A 12,589-nucleotide genomic window follows, 5' to 3' on the forward strand; every position below is an offset into this window, starting at 1 on the left:
TCTGACCCGATGGATTTTCTTGTGCTGAGCTAGGCTCGTGGATTAGCCCCCCGGAGATTAGCCTCATATATATAGATCCATATTTATGTAGATGTCTCCCTCGGTAAAATGTATTTTGAGCGCTCGTAAATTCACCCCCGAGCTCGGTCTAGTTGCTGCCGAGCTAGATCGCTGTCTTTGTGCCTCATTGGTTTAGGTCTTTGAGGCACCAGACTAGGGTCAGGTCCTGCGGTGCCGAGCTTGGGCTCGGTCTTATTTGCTGCCGAGCTGGGGCCCGGTCTTTGTGCCTCATTGGTTAAGGTCTTTGGGTCGCCAGACTAGGGCCTGGTCTTGTGGTGCCGAGCTAGAGCCCGGTCTTTGTGCCTCATTGGTTAAGGTCTTTGAGTTGCCAGACTAGGGTCTGGTGTTGTGGCGTCGAGCTAAAGCTCGATCTTATTTGCTGCCGAGCTGGGGCCCGGTCTTTGTGCCTCATTGGTTAAGGTCTTTGGGTCGCCAGACTAGGGCCTGGTCTTGTGGTGCCGAGCTAGAGCCCGGTCTTTGTGCCTCATTGGTTAAGGTCTTTGAGTCGCCAGACTAGGGTCTGGTCTTGTGGCGCCGAGCTAGAGCTCGGTCTTAGTATTGCCGAGCTAGGGCCCGGTCTTTGTGCCTCATTGGTTAAGGTCTTTGAGTTGCCAGACTAGGTCTGGTCTTGTGGTGCCGAGCTAAAGCCTGGTCCTTGTGCCTCATTGGTTAAGGTCTTTGAGTCGCCAGACTAGGGTCTGGTCTTGTGGCGCCGAGCTAAAGCTTGGGCTTAGATGTGCCGAGCTAGAGCTCGGACTTCGAATTGCCGAGCGAAGGCCCATTCTTAGAAGAGTCAAATATTTGCGAGAAGCTTCGTAGTATATTGATGTGTGGCATGCACTTGGGACATACACATTGCTTCAAAATAGAAACTATTCTGCTAATCTATTCTGCTCCTTGATAAAAATTAAATAACTGCTAAGTAAAATCCCTGAATGTGATTTCAATGCAATCTACTGAAGAAATGCAATCTACTGAAGAAAATTGTCTACTGGAATTTTTTTTTGAGATTTTCAACGTTCCATGCCCTTGGTATAGCTGTGCCCCCCTGAGTCTGCAAATGGTATGTGCCAGGGCGTACCACTTTGGAGACTATGTAAGGGCCTTCCCAGTTCGCGCTGAGCTTTCCTTCACTTCTTGGGTCCGCCGCTGCTGCTTTCCTCAGCACCAAGTCCCCAACTACGAATCCCCGTGGCTTGACCCTCTTGTTGTGGTATTGCTGGACTTTCTGCTTGTAGGTTTCATTTCGAATAAGTGCTTCTTCCCGAACTTCGTCTATGAAATCAGCATTTACTTGGAGCCCGGCTTCGTTCTGTGAGGCTTCAAACACTGCTGATCGAAACGAGGCTTGGGTTACCTCCACAGGGGTTAACGCTTCAGTTTCGTATGTTAGTCGGAACGGTGTCTCTCCTGTGGGTGTCCGAGCTGAAGTGCGATAAGCCCAGAGTACACTGAGTAGCTGATCTGCCCAATTCTTCTTCTCCCAGTCCAGCCTCTTCTCTATTCCATCTATAAGTGTGTGGTTGGCCTTTTCCGCCTGACCATTCGACTGCGGGTGTGCTATAGCGGTGTTTCGAAAATCAATATTGAAGTTGCTGCAGAAGTGCCTGAATTTTCGATTGTCGAATTGTCGACCATTATCCGTGACCAGCACCTTTGGAACACCATAGCGGAATATGACGTCGTCCCTAACGAACTTCTCTACTGCCTGCTCTGTGATTCTGGCCAGGGGACGTGCTTCCACCCATTTAGTGAAGTAGTCAATAGCAACAATCAAGAATTGAACACCCCCTTTTCCCTTCTTGAACTGTCCTAGAATATCCACTCCCCACATTGTGAACGGGATCGGGCAGATCACTGAACTGAGTTCTGTAGCCGGGACGTGAGGTATTGGGGCATGTACCTGACACTTGAAGCACTGCTGTACGAACTTCATTGCGTCTCTTTGCATGTTTGGCCAGTAGAATCCTTGGCGTAGTACCTTGTAGGCCAGTGCTCTACCCCCGATGTGTCCCCCACAAATCCCCTCATGGACTTCACGAAGTGTCTCCTCAGCTCGGCTCGGGGGCAGGCACTTCAGCAGGGGCCAGGATATCGCCCTTTTGTAAAGTACTCCACCATGAAGGGTGTATTTGGCTGCTCTCCTTTTGACTGCCCTTGCTTCTGCTTGATCTCCCGGGAGATGCCCGTCACGTAAATAGACCACGATGGGATCCATCCAGCTCGGCTCGGCCCTTTGAGTAATGCTGCACAGCAATTCTTGTTCATAGCTTGGTTGGTCTAGCACTTCAAAATATACAAAGCTTGCGCAGTCAGCGAAGTCTGCTGTAGCTATTTTGGAGAGGGCATCTGCCAAAGCATTTTCTTGCCGCGGGATCTGTACCATCGCGAACGTGCCAAAGCTGCTCACCAGACGACGTACTTCCTTCAAATACATGGCCATTCTTTCTTCTTTGGCCTCGTATTGGCCATTGACTTGGTTCACGATTAATTGGGAGTCACTATGAGCGACCAGGTCGTCTGTCATCACCGCCTTTGCCAGTTTGATTCCTGCGATCAGCGCTTCATACTCTGCTTCATTGTTTGTTGTGGGAAATGCAAACCTAAGGGCATAATGTATCGTGAACTCTTCAGGGCTTTTCAGCACAAGCCCAGCGCCGCTTCGTGCTGTGGTGCTGGATCCATCAACAAAGAGCACCCATTTTCTGTTCGGCTCGGCCTCAGGATCTCCCGCTTCTTCGGCTTGGGTACATTCTACCAAAAAGTTAGCCAGCGCTTGGCCCTTCATCGCGCTTCTTGGTCGGAATTCAATATTGTGCTCACTCAACTTGACAACCCAACTTACCATACGTTCCGCTACGCTGGGGCTGTGAAGTGACTTTCTCAGTGGTTGATCAATTAGTATAGCAATGGCGTGTGCTTGGAAGTAGGGCCTCAGCTTTCTGGATGTCACGACCAGTGCCAGTGTATGCTTCTCAATCTTCCGGTACCTTGTCTCTGCTTCCAGGAGCACATGACTCACATAGTAGATGGGCCTCTGGGTCTTTGCCTCTTCTCTGACAAGGACTGCACTGACGGCCACAGCTGAGGTAGCAAGATAAAGCTGTAGTTCTTCCCCAGGCTCAGGTCGGCTCAGCAGAGGGGGCCGGGCTAGGCAGGCCTTGATCTCCTCGAAAGCTGCTTCGCATTCTTCTATCCAGCGAAATTGCTGTTGGCCTTTTCCTCCCTTTAGCAGCTTGAAAAATGGAAGGCACCTATCGCCAGCTTGGGACAAGAACCTGCTAAGAGCAGCCAGGCAGCCAGCTAGTTTCTGCACTTCGCGAATGTTTCTGGGTGCACGCATCTCGTGAATGGCCTCAATTTTTGATGGGTTTGCTTCTATCCCCCTTTGCGACACTAGAAAGCCCAAGAATTTCCCAGAGGTTACTCCAAATGCACACTTGGTGGGATTTAGTCTCATTTGGTTCTTTCGCAGGACACCGAAAGCCTCCTTCAGGTCTAGCACATGATCAGTGCCTTTGTTGCTCTTGACTAGCATATCATCAACGTAAACTTCCATATTTCTACCGATCTGGTTTTGGAACATCGTATTCACCATCCTCTGGTAAGTGGCTCCGGCATTCTTTAGGCCAAAAGGCACTGCAGTGTAGCAATAGTTGCCCTGAGTGGTGAGGAAACCGGTTTTCTCCTCATCTTCCAGCTTCATCTTTATCTGGTTGTAGCCGGAATATGCATCCATGAAGGTCAGCATCTCATAGCCAGCAGTTGAGTCTGTGAGGGAGTCAATCCGGGGCAAAGGGTAGCAGTCTTTAGGGCAAGCCTTGTTCAGGTCGGAGTAGTCAACGCATATCCTCCACTTCCCGTTGGACTTCAGAACCATGACCATATTGGCTAACCAGGTCGGGTACTTCACATTCCTGACAAACCCTGTGCTAGAAGTTTGTCAATCTCCTCGTTGATGATATTGTTCCTCTCAGTCGCGAAGTTCCTGCGCTTTTGCTGGACAGGCCTGTAGCTCGGGTTGACGTCTAGACTGTGCTCAGCTACGGTCCTGGAGATTCCTGGCATATCAGAAGCTTTCCAAGCGAAAATATCAGAGTTCTCACTGAGGAAGTTCAAGATTTCCTCGCGACGCTGGGAGCTCAGCAGCGCTCCGAGCTGAACTGTTCTGGTCGGCTCGGCCTCTGAGATAGGGATGGTAAGTAGCTGCTCCACCGGTTTGGCTCGAGTCAGGAGGCTCTCATCTCGGCAATCAACAACTTTTACCATACATGCTAGCCCCGAGCACGGTTTTTTGATGGATTTTATGAAGTTGGCATAGCATTCCCGGGATTCCTTCTGGCTGGACTTGCATTCTCCGACTCCATTGCTGGTTGGGAATTTAACCTTCATGTGCCTAGTGGACACGATTGCGCCAAGGCCGTTGAGACCAGGTCAGCCAAGGATTGCATTGTAGGGTGAGGCGATCTTGGCGACCATGAAAGAGACCATGGTTGTGGCTGTCTGGGCTCCTTGTCCGATGGTTACAGGTAGTTCAACAATTCCCTCTAGCTCAGCTGGCATGCCTGAGAAACCGTACAAGGGTCCGGGCGCTGGTTTTAAGGCTCCAGTGCCAAGCCCCAGTTTTACGAAGGCTTCATATGACATGAGGTCCATGGAGCCTCCTGTGTCCACTAGGACCCTGTGGAAGGGGTGGTTGGCCACCACTAATTGAATTACGACCGCGTCGTTGTGAGGCCAGTTCAGCTCTTCCAAATCTCTGTCAGGGAAAGTGATGGGTGGATCCGTTTTGAGGGCTTTGACAGGTTGTTCTAAGACACACACAAACCACGCGTGTGCTTTGGATTTTCTTACTGATTCTGCAGTAGGTCCCCCCATGATTATTAGGATGGCCGGACCCATGGGCTGGTTGTCGCAAGTGACAGCTCGGTTCGTGGCTGGATCCGCAGTCGGTTCTGCCTTAGCTCGGCTCGGCTCAGCATCTCCTCTCCTCAGCTCGGGCCAATTCTCACCATATTTTTGCTTCAGATACTGGTTGAGGTATCCGGCCTTGATGAGCACATCAATTTCCCTTTTCAGAGACTTACAGTCTTCAGTGTCATGTCCATGGTCTCGGTGGTATCGGCAATACCTGTTGAGGTTCCTCTCTTCTGGCTTACCTGCCATTGGCCTGGGCCAGCGAAAGTACTTCTGATTTTGGATCTCCAAGAGCAGGTTTGTTCGAGAACGATCAAGTTCATATCGCTTAAGTTCAGCTGTGTTCAGAGGCCGACCTGTTCTATTTTTCTTCAGCTCACGAGAGTCCTCCCTATGTCTCAGAGCCCTTTTCTTCTCCTTCTCTGCCTGATCAACCCTGTCAGCTATTCCTTGGGCTGCCAGAACTTCCTCCATGTTGGCGTATTGATTGCACCGTCTCAACAATGCGGGCATCGTTTCCGGTAAGTCGAGGGCCAGGGACTGAACCAGATCGGGGTGCCTTACCCCGTTGCACAACGTGCTATACGCCACTCCTTCCGACAAGTTTTTTACCTCCAATGTCTCCTTCGTGAATCGGGCAAGGAATTCTCTTATTGTCTCCCTCGCCCCTTGCTTCATGTTCATCACTTTTTACGTAGTTTGCTTCTGCTTCATACTTGCTTGGAAACGTGTGAGGAATGCTCTTGTCAGTTCTTCATAGCTGCGGATGGACCGTGGCCGTAAGTTTGACATCCAGACCAGCGTGGCTCCTTTTAATGAGGCTGCGAAAGCACGACAGAGAACGGCTTCTGACCTACCATGCACTGCCATGGCCGAGCTGTAGTACAGTAGATGATTATAGGGATCTGTGGTACAGTCATATCCGTTGAAGACAGGTATCACAAAATTTGAGGGCAGCTCGGCATCAATCAATTCGTCGGAAAGAGCATTATGGGCCGGGGTTACTGTCATGCCGGCCGGGTGCTCCTGCCTCTGTATTCCCTCTACTCGCTCAGTGAGTCGCTGGATTCGGCTCTCTAAGTCAGCTCTTCTCTCCTCGACTCGGTCGTCTGTTGATCGACGTGACCCTTCTCTCCTGGGGCTTCTTCCTCGGCCTTGGTGACCCTGCTGTGGTCTGACCAAGATGGGGTCGATCTCGCCTAGCTTGCCTCTGGTAGTTCTCATGTTCTTCTCTGTGCGGATGAGTGCCTCTAGTGTGTCTTTGAGGCAAAGGTTGGCGTCCTCCTGCACAGTGTGGGGATCTATGAGTACCATGTGTCTTAGGGCTCCGATGATGTTTAGAATGATCTGCTCTCCCGATCCGAGCAAGAGATCGAGGTGGTACAGAATGGACAGTGCGCGAAGTCCTGCCTGACCCCCTTCTTGCTGTTGATTGGAAGGTGACGCTATTGTCAGGAGATGGGATTTCTGCTTGAAGCAGGTCTTTGCGGCCGAGCTGAACTAGTGCGTGGTACTGGAAGTGCGGAGCCGAACTGTCTTATGAAATCCCTCACCAGTGCGTTCGTGGCTAATACCTGCAGCTGCAAACTCTGCATCTGTTCTTCCATGTTCGGATGAGTTACCCGGGACGATGGGACATGGCAGGATAGCTGAGGGTTCTGCTCGCACTGATCCCCCTCTCCCTGGGCAACCTGTGGATTGGGCCTGGTTTGCCGGGGTCCTTCTAGAGTGGTCTCTGCTGGGACGTTTTCCTGCCCTGCCACTGGTGGTGAATGGGAACGTCTAAGTGGTACTTCCCGAGTGGATCTTGCACGCGTTGTCGTTGAGGAAACGACCTTCTCACTCTTTAATCGCATTGTTCTAAGGTGACTTTTTGTAACAGTTTCCCACGGACGACGCCAATCTGATGTGGAAAAATTTAACTGGACTATCTCTCCTGTAGTTCCTGGAGCTTTGGCTGACCTGCACAGAAAAGATGACAAGGAGAGCTGGGCTGACCCGACAGGGGACTCTCCGATGCCTAAGTTAGACCTTTCCACAACAGATGCTCAAGAGAGCTTTACAGTATGAGAAGTGAGTAATCCCTCCTTTGTGATGGAGGCTTACGTTGGTATTTATAGGCTGCTCATGGAGGGCAAGTGGGAGACGATTGTGAAGAGTCCTACTTAGGCGTGGAGTCCTCAAGGAGAGTGGCTCTATGATTCCGGAAATATTCCTAGAATATTTCCCTCTTAACTAGGAGAGATCAACCGTGTGACGTCATGATGATGTGTAGTGGATAGACTCCTGACCTCCGGAATAGACTACGTTCCTTGAATGTAGGGGTGGACGGAAACACGTTTCTGGAATCCTTGTTGTTGACGTCGGGCCAAGGTGGCAGCTCGGCCAGATGAGGCCGAGGTGGAGAACGGCCTGATTGGTGCCGAGGTGCAGCACATCATGATTGAAGCCAAGGTTGAGCACGGCCTGATTGGTGCCGAGGTGGAGCACGGCATGATTGAGGCCGGGGTGGAGCACGGCCCGATGGAGGCCGACATGGAGCATGGCCTGATGGAGACCAAGGCAGTAGCACAGCCTGATGGAGGTCGACGTGGAGCACGGCCTGATTGGTACCGAGGTGCAGCACGGCAAGATTGAGGCCGAGGTGGAGCATGGCCTGATGTATGCCGACGTGGAGCACGACCTGATGGAGACCGAGGCAGTAGCACCGCCTAATGGATGCCGAGGTAGTAGCGCGGCATATTGGAGGCTGAGGCAGTAGCACGGCCTGATGGAGGCCGAGGTGGAGCACGACTTGATTGGTGCCGAGGTGCAGCACGACATGATTGGGGCCGAGGCGAAGCACGACCTGATTGGTGCCAAGGTGTAGCACGGCATGATTGAGGCCGAGGTGGAGCACAACCTAATTGGTGCCGAGGTACAGCACGGCATGATTGGTGCCGAGGTGCAGCATGGCAAGATTGAGGCCGAGGTGGAGCATGTCCTGATGGAGGCCGACGTGGAGCATGGCCTAATTGGTGCCGAGGTGCAGCACGGCATGATTGAGGCCGAGGTTGAGCATGGCCTGAGCCGTGCTGAGGAAAGTGACATATTTTGCCTCATCAGTACTAAAATCTGATTTTGGTATCAAATAATAAATGGGACGAGACTCCCAATAGTATTAGTATCAAAATACCGAGTAGGTATTGGATGGAATCGGAACTGCTAGTACCATTTTGAAGGATATATTTCATGTTCTCGTGTTGAGTTTTATTACTATAGTTTGATGCATTTAGGTGGTATATGTCCTCTTATGGATATTTTAATTGATAGACTTTTATTTTTGTTATTATACCTTATTTGGTGATAGCACCAAAACTACATTAAGACTTATTTATTTGGTCCCTTTTTTTTTTTTCGCTAAAGGTTAGCAGATGAATATTATTAGAATAAATATATGAGAAGAACAAAGAACTATTGTCTCGCTATTCCACCTTCGGCATGGCCATCAGCCGAGATAACAAGACAACCAAATGAAAATTACATAAATCTATATCTGGGTCTTTTCTGAAAGTCCAATTTAAATCATAAGCTATAAAAAGAGGAGACTCAGTCTAGGAAGTTGTGGTTCTTGTAGCTGCCTCATGCTTTGCAAGTTTATCTACCACCATGTTTATCTCTCTGTAACAGTGAGATATTCTCCATTCTATGCTGTCCAAATACTGCTTGAAGTGCCACCATTTTTGCTTAAAGGGATCTCTTGATTCCTTATTCCATTGACAACAGATTTAGAGCCACTCTCAATCCATAATTTATTTAACCCATTGCTAAAAGCCATTTGGATCCCTATAAAAATTGCTAAGAATTTTGCCATGTAGTTTGTCCTAACATCTTCATGACAAGCAAAGCAGGCAAGAGGGGATCCCACATCATTCCTTAGAATACCACTCGCACGTAAACATCCCGGCTTACCAAGCGAATATCCATCAATGTTTAGCTTGTAGTAATATAGAGGAGGGATCCAAATGATCTCCAAAATTGTTTTTGCAAGGGGTTTTGAAGTCATCACCATCAATTTTTTAGAGAGAAGATGATCTGCGACAATAGTAACTTGAATTTCATTTATAGAGGGGAAATCTTGAAGATCTCTATGAATTGCTGCTACCACAGATGATAGCTGAATTTTATGATCAAATAGTCTTCTATTTCACACTACTGGAAAATATGATAGAAGGGTATGGACTTTGATAGAATCAGGTCAGTTCTCGGTTGCTTCAACTTGGGAAAGAATGCATGAGTAGAATCTAGTGGTTAGCTGGCATCACATGATTTGGATCAAGGGTCTTCCTCCTTGCTTCTCTTTATTTGGGTGGAGGCTGATTCACAAAAAATTACCGACGGATGACAAAATTTCCAAAAAAGCAATACCTCTGGTATTGAGGTGTAGTATCTGTTGCAAGAGTGAGGAAAACTATGAAATTCATCATGGTTTTGTATCTTAGTTTGTTTTCTAAAATCAGTAACACCTTATATCTCATGATAATGAAAAATCTACAAAACTAATAATGGAACCATCTTGTTAGCAACTATTAAAGTTCTTCTCCCTTTTCTACCGCGTCTAGAACCGCCTAGAAACTTATACCATCCCATCCCATTAGTAAACAGGACTAAGATGTAGATTTGGTCCGATTAAATAAAAGATTTGGTCCGATTAAATAAAAAAGAAGATACTGAAATTAGCACCTTCAATTCTAGTACCAATTCGAATGCAGATCCATTCCAAGTACTGAGAATATTCCCCATTAACACCTCTACTCGTGATTAACCCTAAAATGAATAATGACATCTGCATTCTGCAGACTCTCTCCCTAATCTAATAATAGGGGAAAAGATCCCACACGCCCACAGTGAGAGAATTCTTTCCCGCCCCTTACATAACTAATACTTACCCTATCTCCTCGTGATAATTCCCTAACCTTGTGGGTTGTGGGCCTCTCCCAATTGACGACACTCTCGAGTCTTCATAATAGTTAATAAGGGAACCTTGTCTCTAATAATAATAATAATAATAATAATAATAAAAAGAATTGTGAGAGTGTTGGAAACGTGATGGGCGAGAAAACCATGTCCAAATAATGTCGGCTGCAGGGTATGGGTCCAATGATAAAGAGTTGTTTAATAGAGAGAGAGAGAAAGCTGGTTTGCTTTATACGGCCGGCTTGACTTCTATCCTTGAATGTTGAACTCGAACACTTTCAACTGACACTAGACGAGACTTTGGACTTCTTTTATACTTAATTTATACTTCAAATTTACAAATTTAATCATTATTTTAACCTCACCTAACACCTCAGCAGTTATCTTTATCATTTTTTTTTGGTAAAGACTTATCTTTATCATCCAATATAATTTTCAACTAAAAAACCCCCACTGGCGTGCTCAGACTACAAAATTGTCTCAATACTTTTCTTGTAGCTGACGTTCAAAGCTGATGTTCACCTCTACTTCCTCCCACTTTCCTTCAAAAACCTTCTCTGTTCTTCCTTCTTATATATATATATATATATTTTTGTGTTAGCCATTGAGCTTCACAAAGCTTCAGTTGTGCTGATAACCAATCTAAGGAAAGCTCCGCGTGAAGTAACTGGAAAGAGCGGCCATGGACTCAACTTACTTGGAACTTGATACGTCGCTCAGCTTTGACCTCAATCTCAATTCTTACGGAGTAACTCCTGTAAGTGTCGTTTCCTTACTGTTTAATTTGTGATTCTAAGAATGTATGGCAAGATTCTATAATTGTATGTACAAGGAATTACGTTCTTGAGGATTCTATTTCATTCGTGTTATACCCATTTCGATTAATCTGTTATCAAAACAGGAATTGTCTTTAACCTAACAACTTCTTCATCTCTCGTTCCTTCAGAAGAAAGAGTATAAAGAGTTTCAAACTGAGATTATTAATTCGAAGAAGAAACCTTCAGTAAATGAAGAGGAGATATTATTGGTGGAGAAGTTGAATCAGGTGATTGAAGAGAACAAGAAGCTAAGCGAGTTGGTTGGTGTGATGTGTGAGAAATATAACAATTTGAAGAGCCAAATGGAGTTATTGAGCAACAAGAACAATGATCAAGGGCTTGTTGCATCCAAGAAGAGAAAGGCTGAAAGCATGGATAACAGCAATAATAATGTGAATCAAGTCAATACTGATAGCAGTTCAACTGAGGAAGAAGATTCATGCAATAAGATACCAAAGGAAGCCATCAAGACAAAGATCTCAAGGGTCTTTGTACCGACTGAAGCTTCTGATACCACCCTTGTAAGTACACACACTACTCTATCCACAAGGACACTACTCTCTCTCTCTCTCTCTCTATCTTTTATATATTGACTTGTGGGTTTCATATTTCAGGTAGTGAAGGATGGATATCAATGGAGGAAATATGGTCAAAAGGTGACTAGGGACAACCCATGTCCTAGAGCATACTTCAGGTGTTCTTTTGCACCAAGATGCCCTGTAAAGAAGAAGGTGCAAAGAAGTGCAGAAGATCGATCTGTATTGGTTGCCACTTATGAAGGGGAGCACAACCATCCAAACCCAACTCAAGCCAAGACAGGATTGGGTCCAAACCATGGTGTAGCACTAGGCTCAGCCTCCATAAAATCATCAGTTTCAGGTCCATTGGTAACACTAGATCTAACCCAACCTGGTTCATGTAACGATGGGAAGAATTCTAGTCCAGATATCAAATCGCCGGCGTTTCAGCAGTTTATGATTGAACAGATGGCTTCTTCTTTGACCAAAGATCCCACTTTTACGGCAGCACTTGCAGCGGCAATTGCAGGAAAATGGTGACAGTTTCTCTAGAAAATAATTTTAATTTTTTTTTGTTATCTGTTTGATTGTTCAGAAGATGGGAGAACCATCTCATGTAAATAGAAATTTGTAAGGGGAAAAAGGGGTTAAAAGAAAAAAAAGTCTTGAGCTCCTTTTCTTTTCTCAAAAAAGGTTTAAAAATGTCTCGAGCCTTCTCTCTCTCGCGGAAGCTTTCTTATAATTAGCCGTACGGATTTCATAAAAAAATATAATTAGCCGTACGGAAACCCTAATCTCACCATAAGTTTGATGCCAAAGCATTTCTTGCGCGACATGGATCTCAGAGACGTGTGACTGTTTTCATTTGCCGGCGACTGCAAGCCTTAGATGATCTTTTGATCCAGTCAAGCAGTGTTGGTCTTTACCAAAAAAAAAAAAAAAAAGCAGTGTTGTTCCAATAATTATTATTATTCTTCTCCTATTCCATGGTTTTGTTAATTTATATTGGATTCAGTGCCTGTTGGTCAAACATTCCTCATGATCCTCATGAATTCTAACTTTACAGTCCATGACATGTGTTTTTTGGTGTAGTCCTCGACATGTTGGAAAACATAAAATTTTTATATATCATATCGTACTAGTATAAAAGCATGTACTCATCTTTCATGGTTAATTTTTTCTGGATTACTTTATCCCTCTTACTTATTTAAATACATCATCTTTTTCATTATTTTTTTTGTCAATCTTTTCTATTTTTTCGATATTATTGATAGGTTTTATATATATTTTTTAATTTTTATAATACCAAAAAACCAAAAA

General features: G+C 46.2%; 2 protein-coding genes across 2 annotated transcripts; one reads left to right on the plus strand and one right to left on the minus strand.

Annotated features, from left to right (window-relative positions):
* Positions 1-967: 967 nt before the first annotated feature.
* On the minus strand, positions 968-3,646 carry LOC122065051. Its single transcript, XM_042628841.1, has 3 exons — positions 1,964-3,646; positions 1,142-1,768; positions 968-991 (listed from the first exon to the last, which is right to left on the minus strand). Exons 1-3 carry the CDS (start codon positions 3,644-3,646, stop codon positions 968-970), a joined length of 2,334 nt encoding a protein of 777 aa, XP_042484775.1.
* Positions 3,647-10,460: 6,814 nt separating this feature from the next.
* On the plus strand, positions 10,461-12,075 carry LOC122065052 (probable WRKY transcription factor 40). The gene is made up of 3 exons (XM_042628842.1): positions 10,461-10,690; positions 10,880-11,272; positions 11,366-12,075. Exons 1-3 carry the CDS (start codon positions 10,616-10,618, stop codon positions 11,807-11,809), a joined length of 912 nt encoding a protein of 303 aa, XP_042484776.1. The 5' UTR covers positions 10,461-10,615; the 3' UTR covers positions 11,810-12,075.
* The last annotated feature ends 514 nt before the right edge of the window (positions 12,076-12,589 follow it).

The sequence above is a fragment of the Macadamia integrifolia genome, unplaced genomic scaffold (assembly GCF_013358625.1).
Source record: "Macadamia integrifolia cultivar HAES 741 unplaced genomic scaffold, SCU_Mint_v3 scaffold1866, whole genome shotgun sequence".
Classification (NCBI taxonomy): domain Eukaryota; kingdom Viridiplantae; phylum Streptophyta; class Magnoliopsida; order Proteales; family Proteaceae; genus Macadamia; species Macadamia integrifolia.

Bases quoted from the DNA above. Each gene is read 5' to 3' on its own strand.
- LOC122065052 (XM_042628842.1), top strand. From the start codon at position 10,616: ATGGACTCAACTTACTTGGAACTTGATACGTCGCTCAGCTTTGACCTC. The intron at 10,691-10,879 runs GTAAGTGTCGTT...TCGTTCCTTCAG, and splicing joins ATTCTTACGGAGTAACTCCT to AAGAAAGAGTATAAAGAGTT. The intron at 11,273-11,365 runs GTAAGTACACAC...TTCATATTTCAG, and splicing joins AAGCTTCTGATACCACCCTT to GTAGTGAAGGATGGATATCA.
- LOC122065051 (XM_042628841.1), bottom strand. From the start codon at position 3,646: ATGTTCCAAAACCAGATCGGTAGAAATATGGAAGTTTACGTTGATGAT. The intron at 1,769-1,963 runs GTACATGCCCCA...ATCACAGAGCAG, and splicing joins AGCAGTGCTTCAAGTGTCAG to GCAGTAGAGAAGTTCGTTAG. The intron at 992-1,141 runs GTACGCCCTGGC...AATCACATTCAG, and splicing joins CTTACATAGTCTCCAAAGTG to GGATTTTACTTAGCAGTTAT.